At 37.1% G+C, this 27,294-nt stretch overlaps 1 protein-coding gene across 5 annotated transcripts in view; it reads left to right on the forward strand.

The window, feature by feature from the left end:
* Positions 1 to 27,294, forward strand: part of DENND4A (DENN domain containing 4A) — a 53,208-nt gene that overhangs the window by 20,616 nt on the left and 5,298 nt on the right. For 4 of the 5 annotated variants that reach the window (XM_061446596.1, XM_061446594.1, XM_061446593.1 and 1 more), the window contains 24 exons: positions 144 to 385; positions 2,728 to 2,794; positions 6,165 to 6,223; positions 6,882 to 7,026; positions 7,605 to 7,780; positions 9,599 to 9,699; positions 11,298 to 11,516; positions 12,003 to 12,148; positions 15,035 to 15,168; positions 15,745 to 15,880; positions 16,460 to 16,666; positions 16,762 to 16,890; positions 17,156 to 17,300; positions 18,745 to 18,864; positions 20,415 to 20,555; positions 20,729 to 21,822; positions 22,734 to 22,944; positions 23,705 to 23,799; positions 24,806 to 24,981; positions 25,087 to 25,233; positions 25,692 to 25,902; positions 26,140 to 26,394; positions 26,921 to 27,038; positions 27,196 to 27,222. In XM_061446596.1, the coding sequence (XP_061302580.1) occupies positions 144 to 385; positions 2,728 to 2,794; positions 6,165 to 6,223; positions 6,882 to 7,026; positions 7,605 to 7,780; positions 9,599 to 9,699; positions 11,298 to 11,516; positions 12,003 to 12,148; positions 15,035 to 15,168; positions 15,745 to 15,880; positions 16,460 to 16,666; positions 16,762 to 16,890; positions 17,156 to 17,300; positions 18,745 to 18,864; positions 20,415 to 20,555; positions 20,729 to 21,822; positions 22,734 to 22,944; positions 23,705 to 23,799; positions 24,806 to 24,981; positions 25,087 to 25,233; positions 25,692 to 25,902; positions 26,140 to 26,394; positions 26,921 to 27,038; positions 27,196 to 27,222 (4,501 nt within the window). The remainder of the gene's footprint in view (positions 1 to 143; positions 386 to 2,727; positions 2,795 to 6,164; positions 6,224 to 6,881; positions 7,027 to 7,604; positions 7,781 to 9,598; positions 9,700 to 11,297; positions 11,517 to 12,002; positions 12,149 to 15,034; positions 15,169 to 15,744; positions 15,881 to 16,459; positions 16,667 to 16,761; positions 16,891 to 17,155; positions 17,301 to 18,744; positions 18,865 to 20,414; positions 20,556 to 20,728; positions 21,823 to 22,733; positions 22,945 to 23,704; positions 23,800 to 24,805; positions 24,982 to 25,086; positions 25,234 to 25,691; positions 25,903 to 26,139; positions 26,395 to 26,920; positions 27,039 to 27,195; positions 27,223 to 27,294) is intronic. The other variant, XM_061446597.1, reaches the window with a different exon arrangement.

The raw sequence follows: 27,294 nt of genomic DNA on the forward strand, positions 1-27,294 counted from the left end.
ATATATTGTTTCAAAAGATGATGCGTTAATGTAACTTCTCAAGCAATAACATAGACTTGATTTCCCTTGCATGTTTGGGGTTTGTTAGATTGCTTTGAAGATTGAGGCAGATTTATTGACTACAAATCTACTGTTGTTTGCAGGTATACGGTGCTGCTATTCAGTTTTATGAAGTGTATCCTGAAGAGAATCTCACAGAGAAACAAAAATCTCAACTGGGATTAGCAGCTGCTGCTGAGGGAAAGTCAGACACATGCAGAACAGTTCAAACAAACAAATGCATCTGTCTGCTCTCTCACTGGCCTTTCTTTGATGCTTTCAAGAAGTTTCTTACCTTTCTGTATCGTTACTCCATCTCTGGGCCACATGTCCTACCCATTGAGAAGTAAGTAATTTTAGATATTTGTAACAGTAGTTTCTATTAATGAAAGCTCTTTCTTTACTTCTAAGTTTCCTGTAATATCCATTTGACTTTAAGTCATCAAGCATTAAATATGGCTACACAAGATTAAACACTTTCCTCTGCTGATTAAATGTATCTTTACCTACTTTCTCAAATAAACCCAGGTTTTATTTGTAATTTAAGTGCCTGCAATAGTGTCTCAGAAAACCTCTTTTAATTAGCTTTGCACCCTTTAGCGCATCGTGATTAGGAGGAGCAAGATCATAAATCCTTTCTTAATGTTGCATATATTAAGGTAGAGGAATGAAATACGTGGGTTTGTGGGGTTTTTCAAATGCCTATTTGTAAAGAGAGGTAATTAAGCAGATTGAATTTTTTTTTGTACTAGTAATCTTCCTCTATTTGTGATAAATAAACCTAATTTCCTTCTTACATAGAGGATTTCACTTCTTAAAATGCAGAGAAAATCTTTACATCCAAGAAGTGGTTGAGTAACCTGATATATTTGAAGATGTCCCTGCTAATTGCAGGGGGGTTGGAGCTAGATGACCTTTGAAGGTCCCGTCCAACCCAAACTGTTCTGTGATCTATGATACTTGTAATTGATATGTAATATCGTTTAGAACATCTGGGCTAACATGACTTTTCAATGCATCAGATTTCAGATTCACTGTTTGCTTTTATATTTTATTACACATCAAACTTTTTTCAGATTAAACTTCAGTACTAACTTCTGTGAGACTTTGTGCATTAAGGATTTTTTGCTATTACCCACTTCATTATTCCACTTTGTATCTACTGTACTTGTTTTAAAATTCTGACAGTGTGAACTTCCAAAAATGAAAAGATTTTATTTTTTTTTAAGCTTAGAACTATTTTGGGGTTTTGATTTTTATGAAGGAATAAAATGAGAAGGAAATAAAATAACTATTCTATAAATTTTGATTTTACAGATTTCTTTGCTTATTCTGATTTGTAAACTGACTGGTCAACACTGTGGATAGTTTAAATGCACCTACACTGTTGCACAAAGTTAATATAGTATCTAGCCTAGGTTCCTTGGCTGTTTTAATGATGATGAAGGTTGTCTATGCCATATGTGTGTATTTGAACATTTTCAGTCAGCTGGGCTACTGCCAGCAGTAGGCCATTCCCTTGATGTTTGCTATATGGTCTGTGACCATCTTCATACACTGGTAATAAAGACAAAACCCCAAATCCATTGTCAGCCTGATTCCTTTCCTGTTCTTATTTGCCATGTGGCTACACAAGCACTCATGCTGACACAAGGGAGATCGGCTGAGGAGTGCTGGAGAGGAGGCGCAGTTCTGCTTATGGTTAAGACCAGTTATGTCCTTATAGAACTGCAACAGAAAAGTTAAACCTGACACAAGTACACAAAATTAAAACCAGCAGAAATTGGGGGTTTAGCATACATCTAAATGTGAGATATGTGGCTACAATAAAATATGAAATGTATAGCTTTGAATGAGAAATATCTAGAACAAGTTTTCTGTATAAATCAATGCTTATTTGTGGGTTTGTCCAAATTTCTTCCAACTTTGGTTGGTTGTGTGTGTCATAATAATGGTGGTAAGAGTTGCAGGAATCACAGGACAGTGTGTTGCATGTGCTGTAGCATGTGATTTATTATGGATTACCTGCTTCTTCCTGACTTTCTACTGATTGCAAGTAGTTTCTTTAAATGTGAATGTGTATCATGTAGAACTCCTACACGTTTAGAACTTGTGCAAATTCAATCACTTCATAAAAATGAGAGCTTAAAAAAAAAATCTGTATTTGTAGTATATGGAAGAACTTTAATACTTTTTTTCAGAAATCTTATATAACATTTTTAATTTGAAAGTGAAGAAAATGAATTAAATTAATGACTCTCTTTGATATACAGCTGTGAATATTTCTTGGCAAATAACCAGTTATTGTCTCTGAGGAATCATGCCATTTCAGCCAGTCTTAGAAGCATGATTGTAATATGGTGTTATAGTACTCAAACATCAATATTTCTACTTTACTTTTATTTCTATTTGTTAAAAAGCTCCTTGTACTTTCTCAGTCTCACAAACGAACCTTGTGGCCTGATGGATAATCTGGCATGCCATTTGGGATGTCGGTAGTAGAAAAATAAGTTTTGAAGGTCAGAAAATCCCTGTAGGGTCTGGGTGCTGGGTTTTCTTGCTGCTTCTTCTGAATAATTAAGTGCCATTTTTATATAATGATTTCTGTTACTGACAATAATTTTGTCTTGAGGTAAAGCAGTTGAAGCTTGTAACTTCCACTAAATCACTATTTTTCTTTTTCTTTAGACACATTTCCCATTTCATGCATAAAGTTCCTTTTCCATCCCCTCAGAGGCCAAGAATTCTTGTTCAGGTAAGTGTAAATTTCTTAATAGCTATGTCTTCAGTGAAGACAAAACAGCAGTTGAGCAGGTTAGTAAATGGAAAATGGAATTTTTATGTTCTAGTTGTTCTTATTGCTCAGGATTGTTTTCCTAAATTCATACACTTAATTTTTATGGCTTTCTCACTGTTCTGTTTCCTTTTAGTTAAGGACTTTAATGAGATCTTTCAGGAACTGCTTAGTAAGCTTAGAACCCGATTTTCTTTCTTTCAGAGTATATGAAAATTAATGAAAAACTACTCAAAGTCCGCATCTGGTTTGACTTTTGCAGTAGCTTTTGAGTTGTTTTCTTCTTGCTACTGTATGAAGGCTGAGTGTGAAATAAATAAATAAAATTAAAACCAGATGTGAGGTGTATATTCCTGATTACCTCTTTTCCCAAAGGGCTTCCTGCTGTCCTCTACATAATGGATAGCTCTTACTGAAAACTGCAAGAGCTGCACGCATTCAACAGAGGCACTTCATCAAATATGACCCTTATTCTGGCCTACCTGCAAGACCCAGCATATTTTACTGGGTGTGAGTGAAAGGATATAATTGCCAGAATTAGGTTACCAGTTATGTGAAATTGCACCCATGTCACTGTTGGTAGGAGAGAGGAAATCCCTTTCTCAAAGACTTCTTAAGTGAAGTGGTATTAAATCTTGGTACTTTTTTTTCTCCTAAGAGGCAGAATGGGTATAGACATGTTAAAATTTGATTGCTAAGGAAAAGACAGCTCTATTCTGCTTGTAATTATTCTACCAATCGTGGTTTTGAATGAATTGGTCAAACCAGTGTAACTCTCTGTTATTACTTGCATGGAATAATATGGAGAGCCCTTTGCAGTTTTCAGTCTTAATGTAGTAGTCCATAAGCTAGTGAAGTCTTTCAGAGTAAATACATTGAGTATTGAGTATTAAAGATCTTCCTTAGCATACTTGGGTATTCTAAAGAAATGACACTGATTGCTAATACTGAAAAGGGGTTGTAGAACAGTTATACTGAAAATGTATCTGACACTTCCATCACTTTTATCATGATTTTAAAGTTCAATTCAAAACCCAGTTCTTGGTTTGGGTTTTCCTTGATTCACATTCAGTAAAATATTTGTGCTTGGGAACACTAAAGATTAACAAAGAACTGTAAGTCAGTTTAGAGAAAAACATTTAATTTTCATAAGTCTGAATTTTGGGTAACTCTGTCAAAGTATACATGGGTGTATATCCTGAAACAAAGTCTGAGAAGCTGGAACAAGTGGCATGAAGTTAGGTCTGTTATACCTTACATATCTTGTGTATATTTATTGCTTATCTGTGTGTATATATATATGCACAGCATTCTCAAAGTGTTGTATGCATCAAGTTAGTACTACTTTAGTAGCTGATAGTACAGATAGAGGACAAACTGCTTTTAAAGTAAGCAGTGGTAGTTTAGGTCTAAGAAGTACTTTCAGCTGCTTTCAGGGACTTTTGAGTTGTGTTTGATACTGCACTGAATAAAATCACAGGTGATCGTATTGAAGATGTTTTCCTAAATAGTGGGGGAAATGTCTGTATTCTTGAAAATGACAAGCTTTTAGCATTTCATTTTGCTGTTCTTCAGTCATTTCTTATAGTAATTTCACTCTGAAGCTTATTATTTGAAAACGTGGTTATCTTTTGCTAAATAACTAGTATCGCAAATCCTTCTGAGTATGTGTTGCTGTAGAATTTCTTGCAAGTGCTTATATGCTTTCTGAAAATGAAACCTGCTGTATTTTTAGTAACTCTGTATGCCAGTATGGATATCTAACCCATTCTTAGATCCCTCTTGGTATCTGTTACAAGTGAGAGAGAGCATGACATATGCCTGACTTTTAAGTTCCCAAGAAATTATAGCCATTAGTAAAGCATTCAGGAGTGTTCCTGATTCCTGGTCTCTAGCTTCCATTGTTGATAAGTTGTTTCTGATCTGGGATCTGCTAAACCCCATTCTCCATGTCCTACATCCCCGTATTACACAGATATTCCTCTTATAATGATGTATTTCACAACCTGAAAACTTCAAGAGCACACTGAGTAATGTGTTTGTCTCTCTGAAGAATGGGGTCAGTAAGTGCCCCTTCTGCCTAAGGGGGAGACACTCCTGGAATAGGTGCTTGATTGTGTGATCTGCTTTTGTGAAACACAAAAGCTATAGGACATTAGGCTGAAGCTTCCTTTCTGAGGGTAGTTTATGAAGGTTACCTCAGTCTGAAAAAATGAGTTGTCTGAATTCTTTCCCTGGACAAGCTAATGGTGGTGGTTGTCACAAGGTGGCTTATTTGAAGATAAATCTAGCATGTAGAGTGGTGTGGCCATCCTCATTTGTCACTGAAGCTAAATGTAGCATCAGCCTTCAAAAGCTCTGTTACATGAAATATGCAAGGAAGCAGTTTTGTAGAGGCTTTTGCTAATGCCTTGTGTTCTGTGTCTGTCTAGGCACAGTGTTAGGTGACTTAGTGCTTTGGCATTTGTGTTACTAATTCGTCTCATCTTCTGTTGTCTGGTTATCTGTTACCACTCAGAAATGAAATGTTACTAAAGGTTGCTAAATTACTACTGCTGCTTGTATGTGTGCTTTTATACAATAGATAGAAAATGCATGACCACTTAAAGGGAGGATGAAAGTAACTGATATCTTGTTACCTTGGATTCACTATGGCTGAAAATGTCAGCCTGATCTTTGATAAGTTGATTGTGCATCTGTATGCTTGTCCTCATTTGAATCATCCTATTTATGCTGAATATATGAATGATTTCTCTTGATGTCATATCACTGTAAGAAAAATGTGAATTAATAAGATCTTTGTCTTGGATCTTCAACTAATGCAAATTTTGAAGATTCTATCAAAGCGGAGCTGTTTCTACCAGCTAAAAGCCTAATTCTCATGTCTTCTGAAGAAAATATTACCTTATGCTATGACCCAATATCTCTCCCTTTCATGCATATTATCCATCTCTTTTCCCTTAAATCCAAAAAGAATCCCCACTCTGGCCCCTGAAAGCTATGTATGAAGTATGGGTCCTCACTTCCCTTAAAATACAGAAGGCTTTATTTTTCAGCAGTTAATATATTCAGTTTTTTGCAGTATTAGCTATTTTAAATTCCTCTTTATGAATATGCAATGTGTTCAGTTCTGACCAAGAAAGAAAGATCGTGCTTTGCCTGATTTTTACTAGAAGATACTGATGCATAGCAGTGCACACTGCTTCTTACAGTGCTGTACAGCTGGGATATATAAGGTTCAGCTTAGTTTAAATTTTATTTTTAGGTGTTCTTTGTTATAGTTGTTTAAGTTCTCACAATAAAAAGAATGTATTTTAAAATCTTTTTCCAGCTATCTCCACATGATAACCTGATTCTTAGCCAACCTGTGTCATCACCTCTTCCACTGAGGCAAGTGGCTGTTTAATTGTGAAATGTGTTCTGATCTACACTGCAGAAAAGATTTGGTACTTTGAGTTGTAACTGTGCAAATTACCTTACCTTCTCTGGTGCCTTTTGTAGCAAGTGTGTCTGAAGCTTTATTTATGTGATTAGACCCAAGCCCTGACAAGGATACCTATTTACTGAACAATACCTATGTGTTTTCAAGTCATTATAGTGGTTCTTGCGGCAGAATGTAGATTGTTAATTCCCTTTCTAAGAGTTGGTACCTGGGTTCCCAAGATAGTGAAGCTTTTGTTTTGCAAGGGAATTGAAGGAGCTCTGTGACTGTCTTAACTGTCATGTCTCAGTTCAGGAGGATGATTAAAGACATGCATGCTGTCTCCCTGTAAGTTGCTCCTTAAAGAAAAATGATCATGTGTGTATCCTGAAAATAGTCTGGACTGATTAAAGACTATGGTTAAAGACAATTGTTACTACTGGGAAGTAACCATTCTTCACTGAACAGTCAAGTGTACCATGTAGTCTGCTTTGCAGTCTTTGAAAGAAAGATTTGTAGGTGTATGTTCATGAAATCCTACTCTAATGCCTGTTTTTTTCTTTTGCTATTGAGCATTTTTTTTTATGGTCCACTGTAACTCACCAGTGTGTTAATGTTCTCTTACAGTGGGGGCAAGTTTTCTACACTACTTCAGAATTTAGGACCTGAAAATGCAGTAACTCTACTTGTGTTTGCTGTGACGGAACATAAAATTCTCATCCATTCATTACGACCTTCTGTCCTTACTAGTGTGACAGAGGCATTAGTCTCTGTAAGTAATGGGGTTTTTAATCATATACCTGCAAGTGGAAAAAAAGAATGTTTTTAGATAAAATCTAAAATTAGTAGTAGCACTGTTAGGCTTAGAGGTTACTTATAAATAAGAATAAAAATAAAGATAATCAGAGAGAAAAATTCACAGTGCTAATGATACCTCAAATTTACAGAAAAGCAAGACTAACTGTTGTTGGTTCTTTGTGTGTAAATGTTATAAATAAGGATGTTGTTTGGTCATCACAATGCACTAAATACAAGTTCCTGATGTTCCCAAATAGCACTGTATTCTCTCTGCCAGAATTTGAAATGCATGCTACTTTCCTCCCTGTCTTCACTAAGCAGTTTTGGTACCTCTGCTGTATACAGTCTATTATACTGAAGAGCTTTATACTACAAATTGAATTTTAGAGAAATGAGTGCATTTTTTATTCAATACTCTGCATCTAGATTTTTAGTAATAATTATCTGTTAAGTAATTGTGACGTAGGAGTTAGTGGAGTGTGGGTTTTGCTTGCATAGATTATACTATTATAGATGTTAAACCTATGTTTTTGTCTCTGCATATTTCCAAAGATGATATTTCCCTTCCACTGGCCTTGCCCCTATATTCCTCTCTGTCCCTTGGCACTGGCAGATGTGTTAAGTGCACCGTGCCCATTCATAGTGGGAATTGATTCAAGATACTTTGATCTCTATGACCCTCCACCAGATGTTAGCTGTGTTGACCTAGATACCAATACAATTTCTCAGTAAGTATTTATTAACAATATTTCTTCTATGTTAATTTCTTTTGTTTCCTGTTTTCAAAGGCAAGAACTAGCTTTTTTGGCAAAACTTGAAGGGAAGAGATATTTTAAACCTCTGAACTTTCTTCCGGAAATGAGCTGTATCTCCTGTTCAACACAGCAGAGTAGAGGTTCAGTCCTCATGGAATATTATTGCCTTTTAGTCTTACATTAAAATCTTATTGCACATCTTGGCACATTTCCTCGATTAACCATACTCTCACTTCGTTGTGCCTGCAGGAGAATAGTCAATTTTGTTTCTTGTGATGAGGTTTCTTAGTCTTCAAGAAATTCTGGTGTCTTCATGTGAGCATCTGCTTGAAAATTATAACAATTAAATCACACTTCATATCAATCTGAAGTATAGGAAATTCATATTGAGAATTAGAGATGTGAACTTTCATGGGTGAGAATCTTAATTAAGACTTAGGATCATGCCACTGTTAACAACTGAATTAGCAGTATTATATTTCTCCTTCAGAAGTGTGTATGGTACTGCATTTTTCTGTTATACCAATTATTTAGTATCTAAAATACTAGTATGGGACAGTAGTGCACTCAAACTACGGGGAAACAGTCCATATTGTTATGATAATCAAAGCAGAGAATTATTCATTTCCTTGCAATGATGTGATATAAAAATAGATGGAAGAGTGTAAGGCTTCTAATTCAAGATTCTAAAACACTTGAAAGTGATTCAAATTGTATTTCAGCATTAAACTTTTAGTTCAGTATAATGTTTAATATTGTCACTGTGTACTTCGTCTCTGGTCAGTGTTTTTGTGTCATCCTCCTGTTGGCAGCAGTCTTTCAGCATTACTATGCCTAACTAAACCTTTTTTCTGAAGTTTTTTAATTTGTGGGGTTGTTTTTTCTTCAGTAGTTGTGTGTGGATTTAGAGAATGCTGCATATATTAAATATTTGTGCATAGAAAATCTTGTTCAGGATTTTATGCTGATAGCAATTTGGTATAGCAGTTCTGCTCTGAAATGTTCAGGAACTAGTTCAAGCTAGGTTGTTTTTTTGTTTTGTTTCTTTTTGGTCGAGAAGAACATGTTTGTGCATTTCTTTTGGTATTTGTCTAATCCATTAATTGAAAATCCTTCATTTCCAGTTATTTCTGTTGTCCTATAGAATAGATATTTCAGCTATAAGTAGATTCTAGCTGACTTTCAATGCATGATCTTAGAACAGATTAGTTCTATTTCATCATACGGAAAAAGTGTCAAACAAATGCTTAAAGTTTTTGTAACTCTGTGACCAAGAGGGTCTTGAGGCTTGCTGGTGCCCTCTGTTGACAAAGAATATTGTCATTTTCTTTCATCTTCATCATGATGCACTCAAGTCCACATCTGTATTTGCGAAACACAAAGCAGCTGGCATATCAACTTGAATTCAGGTTACTGTGGGCATTCTAGTCATTATCTCCATCCTAGTTTAAGTAAGGACAACTCAGATCATAGCATGTGTGGTGGTGGCTCATGCAATGGCTGGTGCTTAATACTGTTAATCCATCTTTCATGAGTTCTAAGTGGATTGATTGCAGTGCTAGAGAATGTCAGCATAACTGTCATCCTGAAATATGGGGCATTGGTTGGATAGCTGCGATCAGTCTCTATATGGTAAATCAAGTTTCACTTCATTGGTTGGTTTTCGATCCTCCTCAGTTGTGTTTTAATGGAGCAAATTTTTGTTCTCCCATTTCTCTGGTGAGAAATACAGTCCTAGAGGCACACACTCTTCATGTGTATACTCACTCATTTTTGTTTCTTTCCTTTCAGAACTGGAGATAAGAAAACTATAGCATGGAAGATCTTACCAAAGAAACCTTGTAAAAATCTCATGAACACTTTAAGTAATTTATATCAGCAACTGGCAGAATGTGAGTGGGAAAGTACATAGCAAGATTTACATTGAATATAGTGTGCCACATTAACAGATAAATATAGCTAATTAAATATGTTGAAATATGTAAAAAGTCACCTTAAAAAACCATAATGTTATTGTACAGAATAGGAAAATCTGTGCTTTAAGGCCAGACATTAGAACCTACATAGGGGCTTTTGGGGTGGAGGTGATATTCAATAGATACCCCTTTGTACTGATTATCTTCCCACTGGAAAAAAAGCAGAGCTTTTATGAGAAGGGAATAGTAAAGCAAAGTGTAGGCCAGGATCAGATAAACACTTTTTGGTCCTCAGAGCCTGCTCAAGTCTGTTGACATTTTGACAATTGAGATAACTTTGACATATCTAAATTTTAAGATGGAAATAATGTTTTATAAACTTTGGAGGTTTTAATGTATAGCACAAATACTGAATATTTGTAAAAACGGAAACTGGTTATTGATACAGGCAAAATATATTTAATCTTAATGTGAGAAAGCAGAAAAATTGGTAAGAGTGATGTTAGTGACTTCTTTAAAACAAGGCATTTGGAAATAGCAATGTAGTCAAGGCCAGCTGATGTGCTTGGGTGTCAGAGCTAATAGGCTTTGTGAAGTGGGAAGGAAGTCTGTCAGCACTCTGGCATTACCTGTCTGCTTAGAAGGTGAGTTTTGCAGGCATTGGAGGGAACCTTTAGCAGCAATAATGCAATTGAAAAATCAAGTTTCTGTGGCAGAGACAGCAAGTGGTTAAGACTTAAATTGGAGTGTGAAAAGGATGGGGTTGTCCAACTCTACGTCTTTGAGAATACATACCTGGAGAGCATAGTGCATGGGATCTTTGTAATTTAACTTGGATTTAGGGCACTTTTAAAGGCTATTTACACTTCTTGGCTATTGAGGTCACTAGACTTTAACTGTGTCCTGATTAGAATACACAGAAACAGAAGGTTATTATAGCAGTGAAGTCTTAGCTAGAGTCCTGATTTCTTTAAAATGTTGATGCAAGTATCTACTTTAAGAATAGGCATTTTGCTAGAGCTTGAAATAAAAAGCTTGCTTTCTCTCTGTATTGGCATTTTGCATTGTGTTGTATTTTGGTGGCTTCACTTTGCATCCGAGTGGTGCTTCTCCGAGTATATAGGTACTTAATGTGTATTGCCTGCTTTTTGGAAACACTTTGAAATGAAAAGCACTGTAAAAAAGAAAACACAATAATGTACATTCCGTCTATCTGTTTGTCCTTAAAATATGATTCTTTAAGAAGAATTTTCACATATTTCTACAAACAGCATTCTTTGAGGGGTTTTTTAAAGCTCTAGCCATACTGGTTCTCTCTGTTGCTGTAGTAACTAATGTGCTGAAAAGGTAAATGTAAATAAATAAAGGCTTTTGATGTTATCCAGAGATACAGGAGTTGTAAAAGGTCAAACTGAATCCATTCTGGCACATTGTGATTGAATTTAACAGCATGTATTAATCTGTTCCAAACTTAATGGAGCTCAGTAATCAGTGATTCTAATAGGATACCTTTTTTCTTTCTTATGAATACTGGGGGGGGGAGTAAACCATTATATTGGTGTTTTTGTTCACAGTGCAACAGCGACCAAGAGAAGATGCATTAATGGAATTAGCAATGAATGACTACGATTTTAATTCTGGGAAGAAATTGCATCTGTTAGATCTGGAGATCCAAGAAGCATTTCTGTGTTTCATGGCCTCAATACTAAAAGGCTACAGGTCTTATCTCAGGCCTATAACAGAGGCACCCTCTGAAACAGCCACAGATGCAAGTTCTCTGTTTGAACTACAAGGTGAAGACTCATAAACTTGTTTTATGTATACTAATTTATTATTTTAGATTCTCTGTTATTTAAAGAATAAAAATATTTGTGGTGTTAATGTTATAAACAATGGTAAAAATACAAGTGCAGATAAAATCACATAGTAGTGACAAACACTGCAGAAAGGTTATTGAGGATAGATTTAGATTAGATACTGGGAAAAAATTCTTCTCTGTGAGGGTGTTGAGGTGCTGGCACAGGGTGCCCAGAGAAGCTGTGGCTGCCCCATCCCTGGCAGTGTTCAAGGCCAGGTTGGACACAGGGGCTTGGAGCAAGCTGCTCTAGTGGAAGGTGTCCCTGCCCATGGCAGGGGGTTGGAACTGGATGATCTCTAAGGACCCTTCCAACCCAAACAATTCTGATTCTATGGCTGCTCATTAGTGGAATGTAGGCTGACTTTTGGTGAGGGCTTCTTTGGTTTAGGCATTCTTACCTGATTCTGATTTCACTTTATAGGTTTCCTCAAAAGTCGAGATCGTTCACATCAGAAGTTCTACACGCTGATGACCAAAACTCAGATGTTTATTCGCTTCATTGAAGAGTGCTCTTTTGTCAGTGATAAGGATGCAAGCCTTGCTTTTTTTGATGACTGTGTAGATAAAGTAAGCATGTCTTCGTCCACATACAGGGTTTTTAACTTGTGCTGATTCCTACAATATCTTTATATTGTGCAAGTAAAATATATTTGAAGTGCAAGTTGATTTCCATTTTTTTCTTCCCTTTTTTAGTTAGTCACTGTAGCCTTCCATTTTCCTTTTTTTTGTTGGGCTTTGTTTCATTTCTGCTTCTAAAAGGTGAAGTAGCCCCTTGTACAGCTGAAGCAGAGGCTTATCTATTCTAATACCAGCTATTTTACTAGTTGATGCTGTGGGCATCATCTTTCCACTATAAAAAATGCTCATGATAGTGCCATGAGAAAACACGTGTACTTCTCCAGCTTCTATTTCTGTCAGTGTTTATTTCGGTTGGCTTTATTACTGATATAATTAGTTCTATGCCAGTGGTAATTGTGGGGAAACTGAGGCACTGGAATTACTGTATGTTTAGGATTTGCCGTGGCTTTAGAACTGCTTGTGAAACTAGGTTTTCATTGCCATGGAGTGGGTTTCTGTGTAGGATTTCTTTGAACAATGATAACATCTCCTCTTCCCTTTTTCTCTTTCTTGCTTTCTCTTTGTTTCTGATACTATGCCTAATAGTAACATACAGAGTCAAAATATTGAAGTACACCAAGGACTGCTATATGAATTAGAGCTTCACCCAAGATGCTCTTTGACCATCAAATTTCAGTGATTACAAATATTCCAAAGTGAATATTTATTTATATATTACTTATATATTAATGTCTTTCATTGGCTAAACCAGTACCCAAAAGGGTATGCAGGAAAGAGTGATCTCATGGGTTGAAAGATGATACAAGACTTTCTTATGTTTAGCTATAGGCTACTGGGTTGAGGCAAGTTTTATGTGCTGTAAAATTAGTTAATCCATAAAATATAATCTAAGCCCTGCCTCAAATATTTTATAAGAATAGTTTAAGTTAAAGAGTAATCTCGTGTGTGTTCCTTTATCCTAGGCAGCAGCAGCAGAGATTGTAATTGATTCCCCATTTCACCTACAGAAGGATATGGTGTAATTGCCTCACAAGTTTTCTTTTTCCAGGAATTCAAAACTTATCTCAATTCAATACATATTTAAGCTACTGGCTTCATTGTATGTCACTGGTGGAACTTGTAACTGTGGGGTTTCTACATTCCTAGAAGTATTTAAGTTGCCAAGTAAGGTTTCGTTTATTTCTGCTCTTCAGGAGCCATATGTTCCTGCTACTTGGCTGATTCAGTTTGCTAATACTTTCCATCTGTCTCGTGCAGTAAAACGTGTCACTGAGAACACCTCTTTGTATGTTTATCAAATCTTAAATATTCAGGAATTCTACTGAAACTACTTGATATATTTCCACCTCACTGGCGGGAGAGAACTGTGAAATAGACTTGCTTTTGTACATGTTGCTAAACTCTTAAGGCGTGAAGAATATGCGTCCTTCCATTCCACAGGTTGCTTATTCCTGTCTTTGAAATAACGTACCATTTGGCTGTAATGTGGTTGCCACTTAAACCATTTAAATAATGGTTATAAATGTAAACTGTGACAGTATGTGAGCTGAACACTCAATATGTGAATAAAAAGCGTGTTCTGAAATAGTTTTTGATAGTGCCAGCTCTTTGAGATAGAGACATGTCTCCTGCCACAAGCAGAAGCATTGCATATTGAGGCATTAGAGGAGAAACAGCTGGTGACAGAAGATCAAAGGCAAAAGCAATATGAATATCAGTACAAATATCAAGTGAAGGCTCTTAGGTGGTATGTAATACATGTTACATTTGCTCTGTTCCTTGTGGCTTCTGTGGTGCCATCAGTAGCAGTAGGAAGCTTGTAAGTTAAAGGCTTGTCTGTCCTTTTTCTCAAAGGGAAATAGTTCATAGATAACCAATATCTTGGTTGGGGTCACCAAGTTTTGCTTTGTTTTTTTTTTATTGGTTCTTATGATCTTAAGCAATGGAATGAAGTTCTTTGAGTACAATTGTTTTACAGTTTTCTCCCACTTGATCCTGCAGTTTGATGCTTTGAAACTTGCCTGGAGCCCAGGAGTATGTTTCTGTTGCTGCCTTTAGAGCAGGGGCATTAATTTGCAAGTGCAAATCTCTCCTCCTCTCTGCAACAGCCAGATTTATGGTCAAATTCCCACTTACAAAGCTCAAAATGAAACAAGTGAAGCTGTAATTTATGCTTAGTAATAGTGTTATTTACAAGGTGCCTTTCTTATATTTCCGCATATACAACTGGGTTATCTGAAAGAAGAAAAAAATGGAATCTACCCTTCACCTCTCAGGTTACCGTTTCTTTAGGAAAGCAAAGTTACTTTAATTAGTAAGGTCACATGTTTTTATCCCATTATCACTTTGAATGCATGTGTATTTCTGCAATCTCTGCAAGCTAGCATGACTTTAATGAATATGTAAGTGACTGAAATTGCTTAAATAGTGTTGTTTGTAGATTCTGTATACTTCAGGCAATTGGATAATAGTTTGTTATTGCTTTCAGTGTTAAAATAGAGAAAAAAAGGGGGGCAAAATAGCTTCTAATTTCATACTTAAAAATTAATTCCAAATTACTGCTGCAGTTGAAATCATAGTTCCAGAAATGGTTGTTTTCAGAAAGACAAACTTCTTTGTACAACTGCTTGTTATATTTACCTGAGCATAGTCAGTTTGGACTACATCACTGACAATCGATTGTTGTGTTAGGGTAAAGTTCAGAAAATCAATGCAAAACACTTGCTATTCACATTAACTTTGCAAGGCACCCTTGCTTTTAAGATGAAGTCCTTTGATGCTGCTACAGACTTTCTCCTGCTTGACCGTGTCATTGAAACAGCAGAAAATACAGTAACACAAGTGACTACTTTTTCATTTAACCTAACTCTCCAGGTAGATATGGACAAAACTGGGGAAACACGACTTATAGAGCTGGATGAGTCATACAAGAGTGAGCATACAGTTTTCATAACACCACCTGAGATTCCCCATCTGCCAAATGGTGAAGAGCACCCTCTACAATACAGGTAATACAAGGACACAGTCGGATGCGAGCCAAAATCCTAACAGCATCCTAACTCTGCAAAATCTTGGTTTAGTTTCTAGGTTCTTTTTATACCCACAAAGTACAGATTTTTCCTATAATTATGTCAAGTGAGTTTCCCTATGGGTTTCTTCATTACTGATGGGAAACATTTTTAAATCTAATTTAATCTTTTAGGTAGTTTTGATACTGTTCATATTGATTTTTATAAACCTCTGTCATATGATGCTCACTAGGGATTAAGCCCCCCAGTAATTTTTTTATTAACTAGGATCAAGACTTTGACACATTAATTAAAGAAAATGCTATGAAAGCAAATGATTTTATCAACTGAAGTTGTTTACACTGAAATAACAGGTCAAGAGACGGTGCAGGGTCATGAAATCATGCAGATGGATTAGTAAACCACTTTGTCAGTGGTGTCTTTAAAGGTTTATGTTTGTGTTTTCTATTTCATGTGTAGCTTCCAGTGCAATTATGTAATTGATTTCATTTGCTATTATGTGATGTGCATTCTGGAACTGCCTTCCAGGAGTTAATTGACATGTTTCTTTTACAGCTATAATGGATTTCCAGTGTTAAAACTGGATCTGTTTGAGCGACCAGAAGGATTTCTCAAAGCACCAAGTAACAAACTGTCCTCAAAAGCCAGTAGTCCCAACAGCCCATCACCAATGTTCAGAAGAACTAAACAGGTACTTGCAGTTATTCTTGTAGCATGATGTGCTCTGCAAAGTGACAGCTTGCTGCCTTCATCTTGAGTTGGGCTAGAAAGACCAGCAGTGGCTGCAACCTAGTGGTGTTTCACTGATTCAGTGACCATGCTAGTAGTTCTTTGGATGTTTACCTCTTCTTGCCTATACCATGTCATACAGGGCCCCCGATCACAGGTTGTCATTAGCTGTGCTGTCCCCATACCTTCCACATTCTTCATGCTGTTCGCTAGAAGGATAAACTATTGGGCTCCCATATTATCTTTTTAATTGCTTTTCACTATCCAAGAGCACTAACTTTCAAATGTTTCTTACAAAATAATGCAGACAAAAAAAAATAGGCAAAAAATGTAAAGAAATACAAATTTTAAAGAGTAAAATATTGCACAGGAAGTGGTTTTGGTATTACTCACTCTGCTTTAATTTTCTCTCCCACTTGTATGTTGTTCATAATAATGTTGCAGTTTCCGCATGTTTAATGATATATGGTCAGTTTTTAACATGTAGGTTTGTGTAATGTGTATGTAAATACACACAAATAACCTTGATGATTCTTTACAGGAAATTAAATCGGCACATAAAATTGCTAAGAAGTACTCATCCATACCACAGATGTGGTCCAGGTGTTTGCTACGTCACTGCTACGGTCTTTGGTTTATCTGCCTTCCTGCGTATGTGAAAGTGTGCCATTCAAAAGTCAGGGCTCTGAAAACTGCTTATGATGTGCTGCAAAAAATGCATACCAAAAAAATAGATCCACCTGATGAGGTAAAAGTCCAGGATTCCAGAAACAGCCCGTGGGTTTTATTGAATGGGGTATATGAGACTACAGAAACACAGCACTAACTTGTGTGTATTTTCAGGTGTGCTACCGAGTACTCATGCAACTGTGTGGACAGTATGGGCAGCCTGTGCTAGCAGTGCGAGTGCTGTTTGAAATGCAGAAAGCTGGTGTTGACCCTAATGCCATTACTTATGGCTATTACAATAAGGTAAGTATTTTCGCAAGAGGAGGAAGACCAAAAGATGCGTTTTTATCCAGGCAAATAGAAGCAAACAAAGTAAGGGAGCAGTTCAGATGTAACTGTGTCATTTCTAGTAACTGAAAGAAATAAAAGATGGAATATTGTGTTGTCTTTGTAGGCTTAGAAGTCTACTTTATAACTGCCAATGTAACCCAATTTGAAATGGAAGTTTATTTCATACCTGACTGTTCCTTGAGATGACTGTGTTTGACTTCCAATATTTCCAAAATAGGCTGTTCTGGAAAGCACCTGGCCTTCAAGCAATCGAGGTGGCTATTTCCTGTGGATGAAAGTACGAAATGTTGTTTTAGGAATAGCACAGTTCAAAAAAGCATTGAAAAAGCTACCAGCAAACACATCACATACAGCAACTCCTGGTATAGTATTAACGTCCCCTTCTTTGTTACCTTCATGCTGATAAGAAAATTATTTCTAAAAGCTCTGTTGTGAATTTCATGATAAAAGCATTTAGAGGGAAAACCAAAAAGTTTTTGCAGAAATAGTCTGCTTGCTCTTTATTGTAGCTGCTCTTCATGGAGATAAAATATGAGCTGGAAATCAATGTGATAATTACCCTAGTTCATACAATAGCCAGTCTCATAACTGACAAACGTCTCTCCAGCCTTGCCTCTTTTTGTTTTCCCCATTTTTTGATGTTAAGAGGAAACCAGAATTAGTCCTTGAGTTTGTAGAACCATTTTCTGTGGACCAAGTGAAACGATGGTATTTATTTTTTACCTAGAATATAAGTACAGTATTTGAGGCTGTAAATTTTGGGTTGGTTTCCAGGAAAGATTTATGTGCCATTCAAATGGCTATATTACCATACCTGTAGTGTGTATTTTTCATAGCTACTACTTTCCACAGTATCTATAACTCACTACTAGTAAAGCAAGATGGTACATTGTGAAGTACCAGCAATATAGTTAGTTTAGATGTAGTTGACTGTTGAAGACCTTTACAGTGTACATGTAAGACTATCATCTGGATTATCTTTTTAAGGTCACTTCCAACCAGAGCTATTTGACAACCACACCAGCATCAAGTAAATTTTGCCCATTAAATCAATCAGACTATATTAATACACCTGGGATGGTGTTTTGTTGTAAGAATGATCAAACAGTGGCTTGAATGTTTGCAGGGTTTTATTTTGGGTGGTGTTGGTTGTTTTCACCTTATTTTGCAAACAAACTCATGGTTGCTGCTGCATTGTTTCAATTTTTTTACTTTCTAGAGTAAAACCATGAGAATTACATGCAGAAACTCTTGAGAAACACTATGCTAAAATGAACCCATGTTTAGCTGCCTCTTGGAGTTCTAGAAGAGATGTGGCATTTTGATCAAATAAACCAGGCAGCAGAATCAAAGACAAGCACTGCTTTAGTGCAGTATTTAAACAGAAATGTTGCAAATTACCCCTTTATTTTCATCCTATAGAGCATCGCTTTAATGCTACTACTGTAAAAGTAAACCAGTCACTTTTCTTACTTTTCTGTGGTAAAATGTTCACTGTTAATTACAGTGTACTTAGGATCATAGAATCCTAGAATAGTTAGGGTTGGAAAGGACCTTAAGATCATCCAGTTCCAACCCCCTGCTATGGGCAGGGACACCTTCCACTAAACCATGTCACCCAAGGCTCTGTCCAACCTGGCCTTGAACACGGCCGAGGATGGAGAATTCACAACCTCCCTGGGCAACCCAAGAGTCCTTGATAAGAGTCCTTTGAATTACTGTGGCTATTCAATTTATTTTGTTTAACTATGTCATGCTATTAACTACCATAACCATCTTTGTTATGTCATTGCCCTGTTGTGCTAGGAGCACTTTCAGACTCTGGCAATAACACATCATTCAAAGAAGAAGCCAAGCAAGGGAAAACGTGTCTTCAAGATATACAAGAACAAAAGGAGGACAAGAGAGAGAGTGACTCCAGTTCTCGTATGTATCTTGTGGATACAGATATCTAGTTCACTGTGGATAAATAGGGATTTCAGCAAAAGCTAAGTGGGACAGCCGATGTTTTTTATAGTGAGTGTGTGCGATAATGGCAGTTTATGCCCATGCCTCAAGTTTTTTTTTCTCTAAGTGTAATTTTCTGGATATATAATGGTTTAATTTTTAAAATTGCAGTTCTTTTTTTCCCCTCCTCTGTTTCAAATAAGTGATGGTGATAATATAAAGGCTTAATGATAATTACAGCTTCATGGTTTTGTCTTTAAAAAAAAATAGTTGTTTCATAGGCATAATCTACAGGGAAAGCTTTTCTACCAGTCTGTTTTCTTTATCAATCCCCTAAGAGAAGAAGGGCTGAATTTCTGCAGGTCTGTGAGAGGGGACTCAATTATTCAGCTCCTAGGAATTCTCAAAATTTAGGAGGTGCTTCAGAAATGGGAGAAGCTTTGGATTCATTGTGGACCTTTTTCTTTTCTTCAGGTTTTATATCTGCTGCTCATGAATCCCTTAACTGCAGTTGAGCAGCATAGACTTTATGCAAGCATACAGCAGATGAAATTGCCTAGTAAAAATGTATAGTTACTGGAGATTCCCACATTCATAATAATAAATTCTCTTCTAATAATATCATTACATTTTTCAGTGTGCTGTCTCCTACTATTTGAGTTACTTATTCCCTCATCAAGCGGATGTGGTGTAAAAGTATGAGAAAATATAGAACCTGAAAACTTACTTCAGTGTTTTCACCACAGTCTTCCTTCTAGCATTAGTATTTTTTCTACAGTTTGCTTGTATATTTGTGACTTACAGGGATGTTCTTATGACCATGGATAAGGTGGCAAGCAGATCATTTATGTTTACTGAAACTTGTGAGGACACAGAAAATGTAAAGTCTGCTGAAAGCTTGTATTATTTTTAGCCATAATTAAGTCAAGATTGTGTCTCTCCCTGGTAATAGATGTGGTGAAAATGTTTTGTGCTTATGAATGCAACTTGAGAATATTAAGTTGCTCAAATTTGTTCAGAAAAGTAGTTTTCTATTTTGGGTAGCCACCTGCAACAGAATTTCTTTTATATCAAAAAGAGGTGAACATAAACACTGCAGCATTTGCTTTATTTCTCTTGTGTAGTCATGGTCATGTGGGGTTAAGGAGATCTGGACAAAGATAGTCTTGTTGGCCCTGAGCTCTTGCAAAGGCAGGACAGAATACTCTTATGGCTGTGATTTGAAAGTGAACACAGGTGGTCTTAGGCTCCACAACCATCAATTTTGTATGCAAGAACTGATTACTTGGCCTCAGTGTATAGAAGTTTAAGGAAGTTCAAGTTATAAAAGTAATGCTGGGAATTAAGTATCCATAGTTCAGTCATTAAGCTTGAAAACCTCTGCGCAAGTAGATATCGGCCTTATGCATCAATGGGATATGTACAACCTGCTGTCAGTCCTACATGAAACATCTAATAGGTCACAGAACTTGAGATTTAAATTAAGTTGCTTTGTTTCTAAAGAACTGTCTGTCCTTTTCTGTATACAGTGTCTGAAGTGGAGAGCACAAAAGGGAGTGGTGACTGCCTGCCTAAACTAAATTACCAGAACTCAAGTAATGCCAAAACCACTTCTAGCATCGTGCGGCTCAATGGTACAGTTGACAGTACCGTAGCAGAAGCCAGCACAGGTGAGTGGAAGAGAAAATAGAACTGAGCTTTCTAACCACTAGCACAATATATAGTGAATTCCATCTATGTTGTAAACTGTTCCAAAGATGAGACAAGTTTACATTCTTATGTACTTTTGTTCCATTTTCTTGCATAGCAAGACATAAAGAACCATGTTTCATCTGTTTTTCAGAGAGTTCTGTAGGATTGCTCTTTACATCATCTTTTGAGGATGCCAGTGATGCAGAAGTTATAAAAAGTAAATCCTTAAGAAAGAGACATAAAAGCGCAGTGGAACCTGACTTAAGGGAGGTACCATGGGAAAGCAGGAACCGTAACCTGAGTGGAGATGGCTTAGTGGGACTCATGATGAATAGAATAAATCAGGAAACAAACCCTGGAGAAATGGTTGAAAAACTAGGAGCAGATGCCAAAATCCTATCTAGTGCATTACAGAAAAGCATAAGGCCAAAAACTCTTAATATCAGAAGTTCTTCTTTAGGATCTAAGAGAGAAAGCCTGGAGAAAGAATCTAGTGATGAAGACGCAGCTTTTGATTGCAGTTTCACAGATAAAACGGAGTCTCCTGTTATCTTTGATTTGGAAGACTTGGATGCAGAACCTGAAACAGCTACAGCAGTGAAACCCTCCAGTGAAAAATCCAAAAGGCTGCAGAGAAAGAGCAGCTTTCCAGTAAAGCCAGTTGAAAAGACAGATGTTGAAACCGGATTTGATCCACTGTCTCTGCTGGTGGCCGAGACAGAACAGCAGAAAGAGGAAGAGGAGGATGATGATGATAGAAGTGTTTCTACTCCATCTGCAAGACGAGATTTAGCTGAAGAGATAGTTATGTACATGAACAATATGAGCAGCCCATTGTCAAGTCGTGCCCCAAGCATTGAGTTGCAAAAGCCCTTCGATGACAGAAATGCTAATAAAAAGAGTCCAACAATAATCCAGCCTTGCAGGAGGTCCAGCCTTCCCCCAAACTCCCCAAGGCCATCCAGTCTTATCAAATCCAAGAGTTATCATGCAAGAAATGAAGAAAGGACAAGAGATAGGCTTTGGTCCTCCCCAGCTTATTCCCCAAATAGTCCAGCAAAGGAACAGCCACAAGATGCAGCTAGTGCATTAACACTTGTGTCTTCACCATCATTCAACTTGGATACGCTGTTAACACCCAAGTTTGATGTTCTAAAAAGCAGCATGTTTTCTGCTGGAAAAGGGGTTGCAGAGAAAGCTAGCAAGTGGTACTCAAAATTTACAATGTATGCTGCATCCTCAAAGGTAAATTTTTATCATTACTCCCCCCCCCCCCCCCCCCCCAAAAAAACCAAACACCTTAAGCTCCTCTAAATTAAAGAAAAAGCTTTGTAAAGTTTTAATCACTGACTCTTGTGTGATGAACCCACCGTTTGAATGCAAGCATCATGGTAAACTATGTACATTAAGTTGTTTTAATCACGTTTGAATTGCAAGGCCCCTAATCTTATTGTCCTGAATCACATCAAATTTTGGCTCAGAATATATTTAATGGAGAAACATAAATATAGCATAGTGTTGTGACAGTGCAGAGGGGACTGCTCTGTCTTCCCGTATTTACCTAAAGAAAAAATGCTTAAATAAACAATAATGGCTTTAAGACTTTACTGCTTTTATGAAAAAAGGAAAATCTGCTTATATTGCTTATCAAAGTGATTTAAGGCTAATTTTGAACTAAGACCATTTGGTTAGAATGTTGTCTGCTGCTACCAACTCAAACCAAAGCTCACTGCGTTCCCAGTCCTTGGGAATGAAGGTAGACACAGTTTGCTCTTGGTCTGCTGTCCTATGTATTTAAGATTGATCTGAGACTAACTAACTGAAGTGTTAAGGATGCCTTCCTTATCCTAATGTATTCCTGTGGCTGCTGCTAACTTTTATAGCAATGTGGGAAGAAGTTACAGAATTAAAATGTTTAAGTTCCAATTTAGGTTTTCATTTCTTAGAGAAATATTTTTGCAAGAATCCTGATGTAGCTGTTTAACCCTGAGTGAAACTTCCCTTGTTTCACATTGGTTCTGAATACACATCTGAGCCAAGTGATTTTCCAATGAGAGTTCACGCTTTGAATTTACTGAGCCAGAGAAGCCTACCTCTTATTTTCAGAAGTATTTTTGCTTTCCTTTCTCTCAGTGCAATTTGTTTTCTTCTCTCAGGATCAAAATTCAGACCGAGCAAGTGTTTCATCTCTTGGAGCTCTGGACTCAGAATCTACTTCTCTAACTGATGAAGATGTCTGCAATGATTTTGAAAGTGCTTCTCCTCAGGAGAATACCACTTCAGAAATTAAAGGAATTGGTCTCAGCAGGACAAGCCTAGAAAGCTCAGCTTCCCATGATGGCTCAGCAAAACAATTTGACCAGTGTGGTAAGAGTTTGTGCATTGCATCATTCGGAACAAAAACATTCCAGTTTTACAAGCTTTCTAAGAGTAGTAAAAACCCTTTTTGGAAAATTGTTACCATTTTTATAAGCCACTATTGAAGCTGATCATCAGACAGACTTTGGGGTTTGGGTTGGGTTTTTTGCTGGTAATTGATAGGGACTGTTGAATCAATTTTTGTTGTACTGTCATTATGGAGTACAGTGTGTTAAGCTGAATCAGAATGAAAGAAAGATCTGTCTACTTAGATCCCTCCACTTTGCACTGAAAAGAGCATGCCCAGACTTGGCTTCCCAGTGTGTGGGATGGGAAGGAACTGGAGAGGAGCAGTGGAGAATTAGTCATGGTCAGGGTACTGGGGCATCCTAAGGCTGAGGGGAGCTTGGCTCGTTCAGTCTGGCAGAGAGAAGGGTCAGGGATATCTGCAGCACCTCTTATCCTTGCCTAGCTTTTGTCCAGACAGAAAGTGTGGGTATGAATTACTTAATCTGTAAAATTTGTTTCCAAGCTACCAACTGTTGTAAAAAGAAAACTGAACATATGGAATTTCTGTGTTGGTAGGTTTTATTTCTGCCATTGCTGGTGCTGGGCAGATGGCAGCCTCACACTCCAGCTTCACGTTTCTTTCTGTCTGAGTATATCTATTTGTTGCATCTTCCATCACACATTTTATAAGTGCATTATTGTTTGACCAGAAGAAATGCATATTCTGAATACTAATACTTTGGGTTTTTTCTGTTAATAGGTTCTCTTTCAAAGTTCCCTTTACCTGACAAATCAGAGTTGATATCTTCTTGCAGTACAAGCAGTACCAGCGTGTTTCAGAACTACGCTATGGAGGTACAGGATGATTTATTGATTTTAATTGATACACTAAAAGCATATGTCTTAAAATATAAATGCTATCTGAAGCTCTGGTAAAGTTCAAAGCTTAAAATTAATCCACTGAAAGATGGATAAATATTTCCGTGACACAGTAGGTTTCATTTCAGATTCTGCTCTAGAAATGTCTTTATTGCAGTCACATTTCTGGTCCTTAAAGCTGTAGGTCTCAAGAGTTTGAGAACTGGATGCCATTGAATTCAGGCATCCAAATCCCTTGCGCAGCTAAATTTGTTTGAAGTGAAAATGCCAAGACTTAAATAGCGCCATACATTTTAAAATACAGAATAGATAACTAGCTATTTCTTGTTGCAGCTTCCTGTAAGAGCGCTTTGCTTTTCACTATTACACTGATTCTGGGTGGCTCTCTTTCCCTTTTCTTTTTTGTTTGTTTCCTTTGGTGGATTTGGACTAGTGGCTGGTCATTTTCATCTTTCCTTTTTTCCCCACATTTTTATTACGCTGGCAGTCACTACAGGAGAGTGCTTAAATTCTAAGAATGATTTATGTAGCTGCATAAATATCCCTGTTTGCAAAGAGATTACAAATGACATGTTACAATATTATAACTGGCTTGTTTTCCTCTGGGAAGCCATACAAGGATCACCTAACCCATTAGCTGAAGTATATTTATTTCATGAGCATAGTTCCAGACCCCAGTCTACTTGCTGCAACAGAACATAGACCTGCATTTAATACCTTTTTCAGACTACGCTCATTCCAGTCATTTACCATATGCTAGTGCAGTTTGGATTTAAGATGTAATAATTGTTGTGAAATACGTAAGTTTAAACCCAAATGTTCTGACCTGAAGCTTGGGAACACATACGTGACTGAACTTGTGTGAGTGGCAAGCAGTATTCATCTAAGGGCCAAGATTTTGGTGACAGTTTTAACTGCTTTGTAAAAGAAGAGTAGTTTTGAGAATGTGTGATAGTGGACTTCTGTGCTCTGCTGTGTGCAGGTCCTCATCTCAAGCTGTTCACGATGTCGAACTTGTGACTGCTTGGTTCATGATGAAGAAATCATGGCAGGTTGGACAGCAGATGATTCAAATCTCAACACCACGTGTCCATTCTGTGGCAATTTATTCCTGCCTTTTTTAAGCATAGAGATCAGAGATCTGCGGCGACCTGGACGGTAATAACATTATCTTGATTTTCCTCAATTCTGAATGCTCATAATTGTGAAGTAGTGTTTTCTTTTGATTTTTTTAATGATATTAAGCTTTTGCTTTCTCTGCAGTTACTTCCTGAAGTCCAGCCCTTCTACAGAAAACATGCAGTACCCATCACTATTCTCAAATCAGAGTGGGAAGTCCTGTAGCACTGCAGCTACTGTTGGCCTTGCTACATCTCTAATGTCTGTTCAAGAGGATATAAATTCAAATAGGTAAACCTGCATTTTCTGCCTAGAAATTGCTCAAGTTCTCTGTGGATATGCATGTTTTCCTTGTCAACAGAAATAAATTTCATAACATACTCTTGAGAGCAGAAATTGATTCGAGAGGGGATCTTCTTGCTGCCTCTCCCTTATCTCCTTTGGCCACATCATGTTTTTTCAGCATGGTGTTTACCATTTCACTCCTAATACAGCAATTCATGTAGGCATCTGTAATTCTGCAAATTCTATCCACTCTTTTTAGGATGCTTGTGTTTATTATCATTGCAAGGAGGGGAGTAGAGCTTGCACTGTAACATGAATGAGTGTGGTGGATGACAAGGTAGAATTTGACATGTCAGGTCAATGATTTCCAGTTTATTTCTGTCTGTTTGCATGCATGTTTGAGCACTCAGAGTGAAGCAGCAAGCTGAGATTCTTAACCTTTTTTTTATCCTCCCCTTCCCTAGCAAATCTAAGCAGCATGAGAATAGTTGTGCCAGAAGTATCCAGATCCCCTCAGGAAGAAGACAAAATACCTCTGCATCAGAATGTACAAGTCACCCTGTAGCAAGGAGTATCAGTACTTTTGGTCCATTGGAAGAAGATGAGAAGGAAAACCAGAAGATCAGCCATATCATTCCTACTGGTAGCCTGCCTGCTACTTTGCAAGGACCAACAGTGTGTAGTTTTTCTACCTTAAATGTCATTTCAAGTGTGTGAAAGATTGTGAAATAGGATAGATTAGAACAGAATTAACCATTCCAACTTATGAGAAATACTGGGTTTTGTGATTTAAACTAATATAAGTTGTAGCTTTTACATGTTGGGGTGTCTCAGGGGGAACAAAAGCATTCATAAGACTTTGTAAAGATAATTACGTTCCAACTAATGGCATTTTTCCTTTTCATACCATAGGATTCCTTGGGCCTAGAATGGCCCTTGCCTAGTCCTGATCCTATAACGGTTCCTTATCTCAGTCCTCTAGTAGTATGGAAAGAGCTTGAAAGCTTGCTTGAAAATGAAGGGGATCATGCAATAACAGTGGCAGACTTTGTAGATCATCACCCTATTGTGTTCTGGAATTTGGTGTGGTATTTCAGACGCTTGGACTTGCCCAGCAACTTACCAGGATTAATCCTTTCTTCTGAGCACTGTAATAAAAACTCCAAGGTATGGAAACAGATAGGAGATATTGGCAGATGAGAAATGCGTGCTTTCCCATATAGGAAATGATTAGATAATTCAGTAACTCTTAGAAATGTGTCTTACAGTATGCTAGGTCCTGATTTGGTAAAGAATGTGTCAACTGAAAGAAACTAAAGAATGTGTAACTCCGGAGCTTGGGCTCAGCAGCACTTGTGTGGGATAAGTGTTTAGGTCTTAATAGTCACACTGTAATTTGTGATCTTCACTTGCAAAGATAAGTTTCTAGTTGGTTTTATTGCAGTTTGATGACTAGTTAGGCAGTAGAAGGAGGAGGAAATTATGATTATAAGACTGTAGGAGGATACGCAAAATACTCCTTTGCTATGTCACTGACATCCTGTTCAGATTTAACTTTATCAGGTTTATAGCAGCTTTAATATTAAAGCTTTTTACCATGATGCCTATAGAGGTGAAAATATATTTTAAATACAGAAGTCCTCTTTCATGACTTTGTAGTAAAATATCTTTATGTATGCATTCTTCTGTTCAGATTCCACGAAGCTGTATGTCAGAGGACAGTAAATACGTTCTTATTCAGATGCTATGGGACAATATGAAATTGCATCAGGATCCAAGGCAGCCTCTGTATATACTGTGGAATGCTCAGAGTAAGCTTTGTTTCTTGTGTCTTTTAGTGGGATTTTTTTTAAAGAACAGTTCTCATCTTGAGCAGCTGAAGAATGTGTTTAGAAAAGAGATGTCTTTGTGGATAGTTTATGCAAGATACAGAGCTGGTTTTTGATCATACTGCTTTTTGTCTTGCAGGTCAAAATCGCACTCTTTTGTTTGAGAGTGAGTGTCAAGTTTGGTGTTGCTATTCTAAGTTGGTGTGACTTGTTTTGGGAGGGAGGGTGGTTGTATGTT

This window comes from Pezoporus flaviventris, unplaced genomic scaffold, assembly GCF_033815535.1.
Source record: "Pezoporus flaviventris isolate CSIRO_AGI_PZ_B2104156 unplaced genomic scaffold, CSIRO_AGI_Pfla_v1 ptg000006l, whole genome shotgun sequence".
In the NCBI taxonomy this organism is placed as follows: domain Eukaryota; kingdom Metazoa; phylum Chordata; class Aves; order Psittaciformes; family Psittacidae; genus Pezoporus; species Pezoporus flaviventris.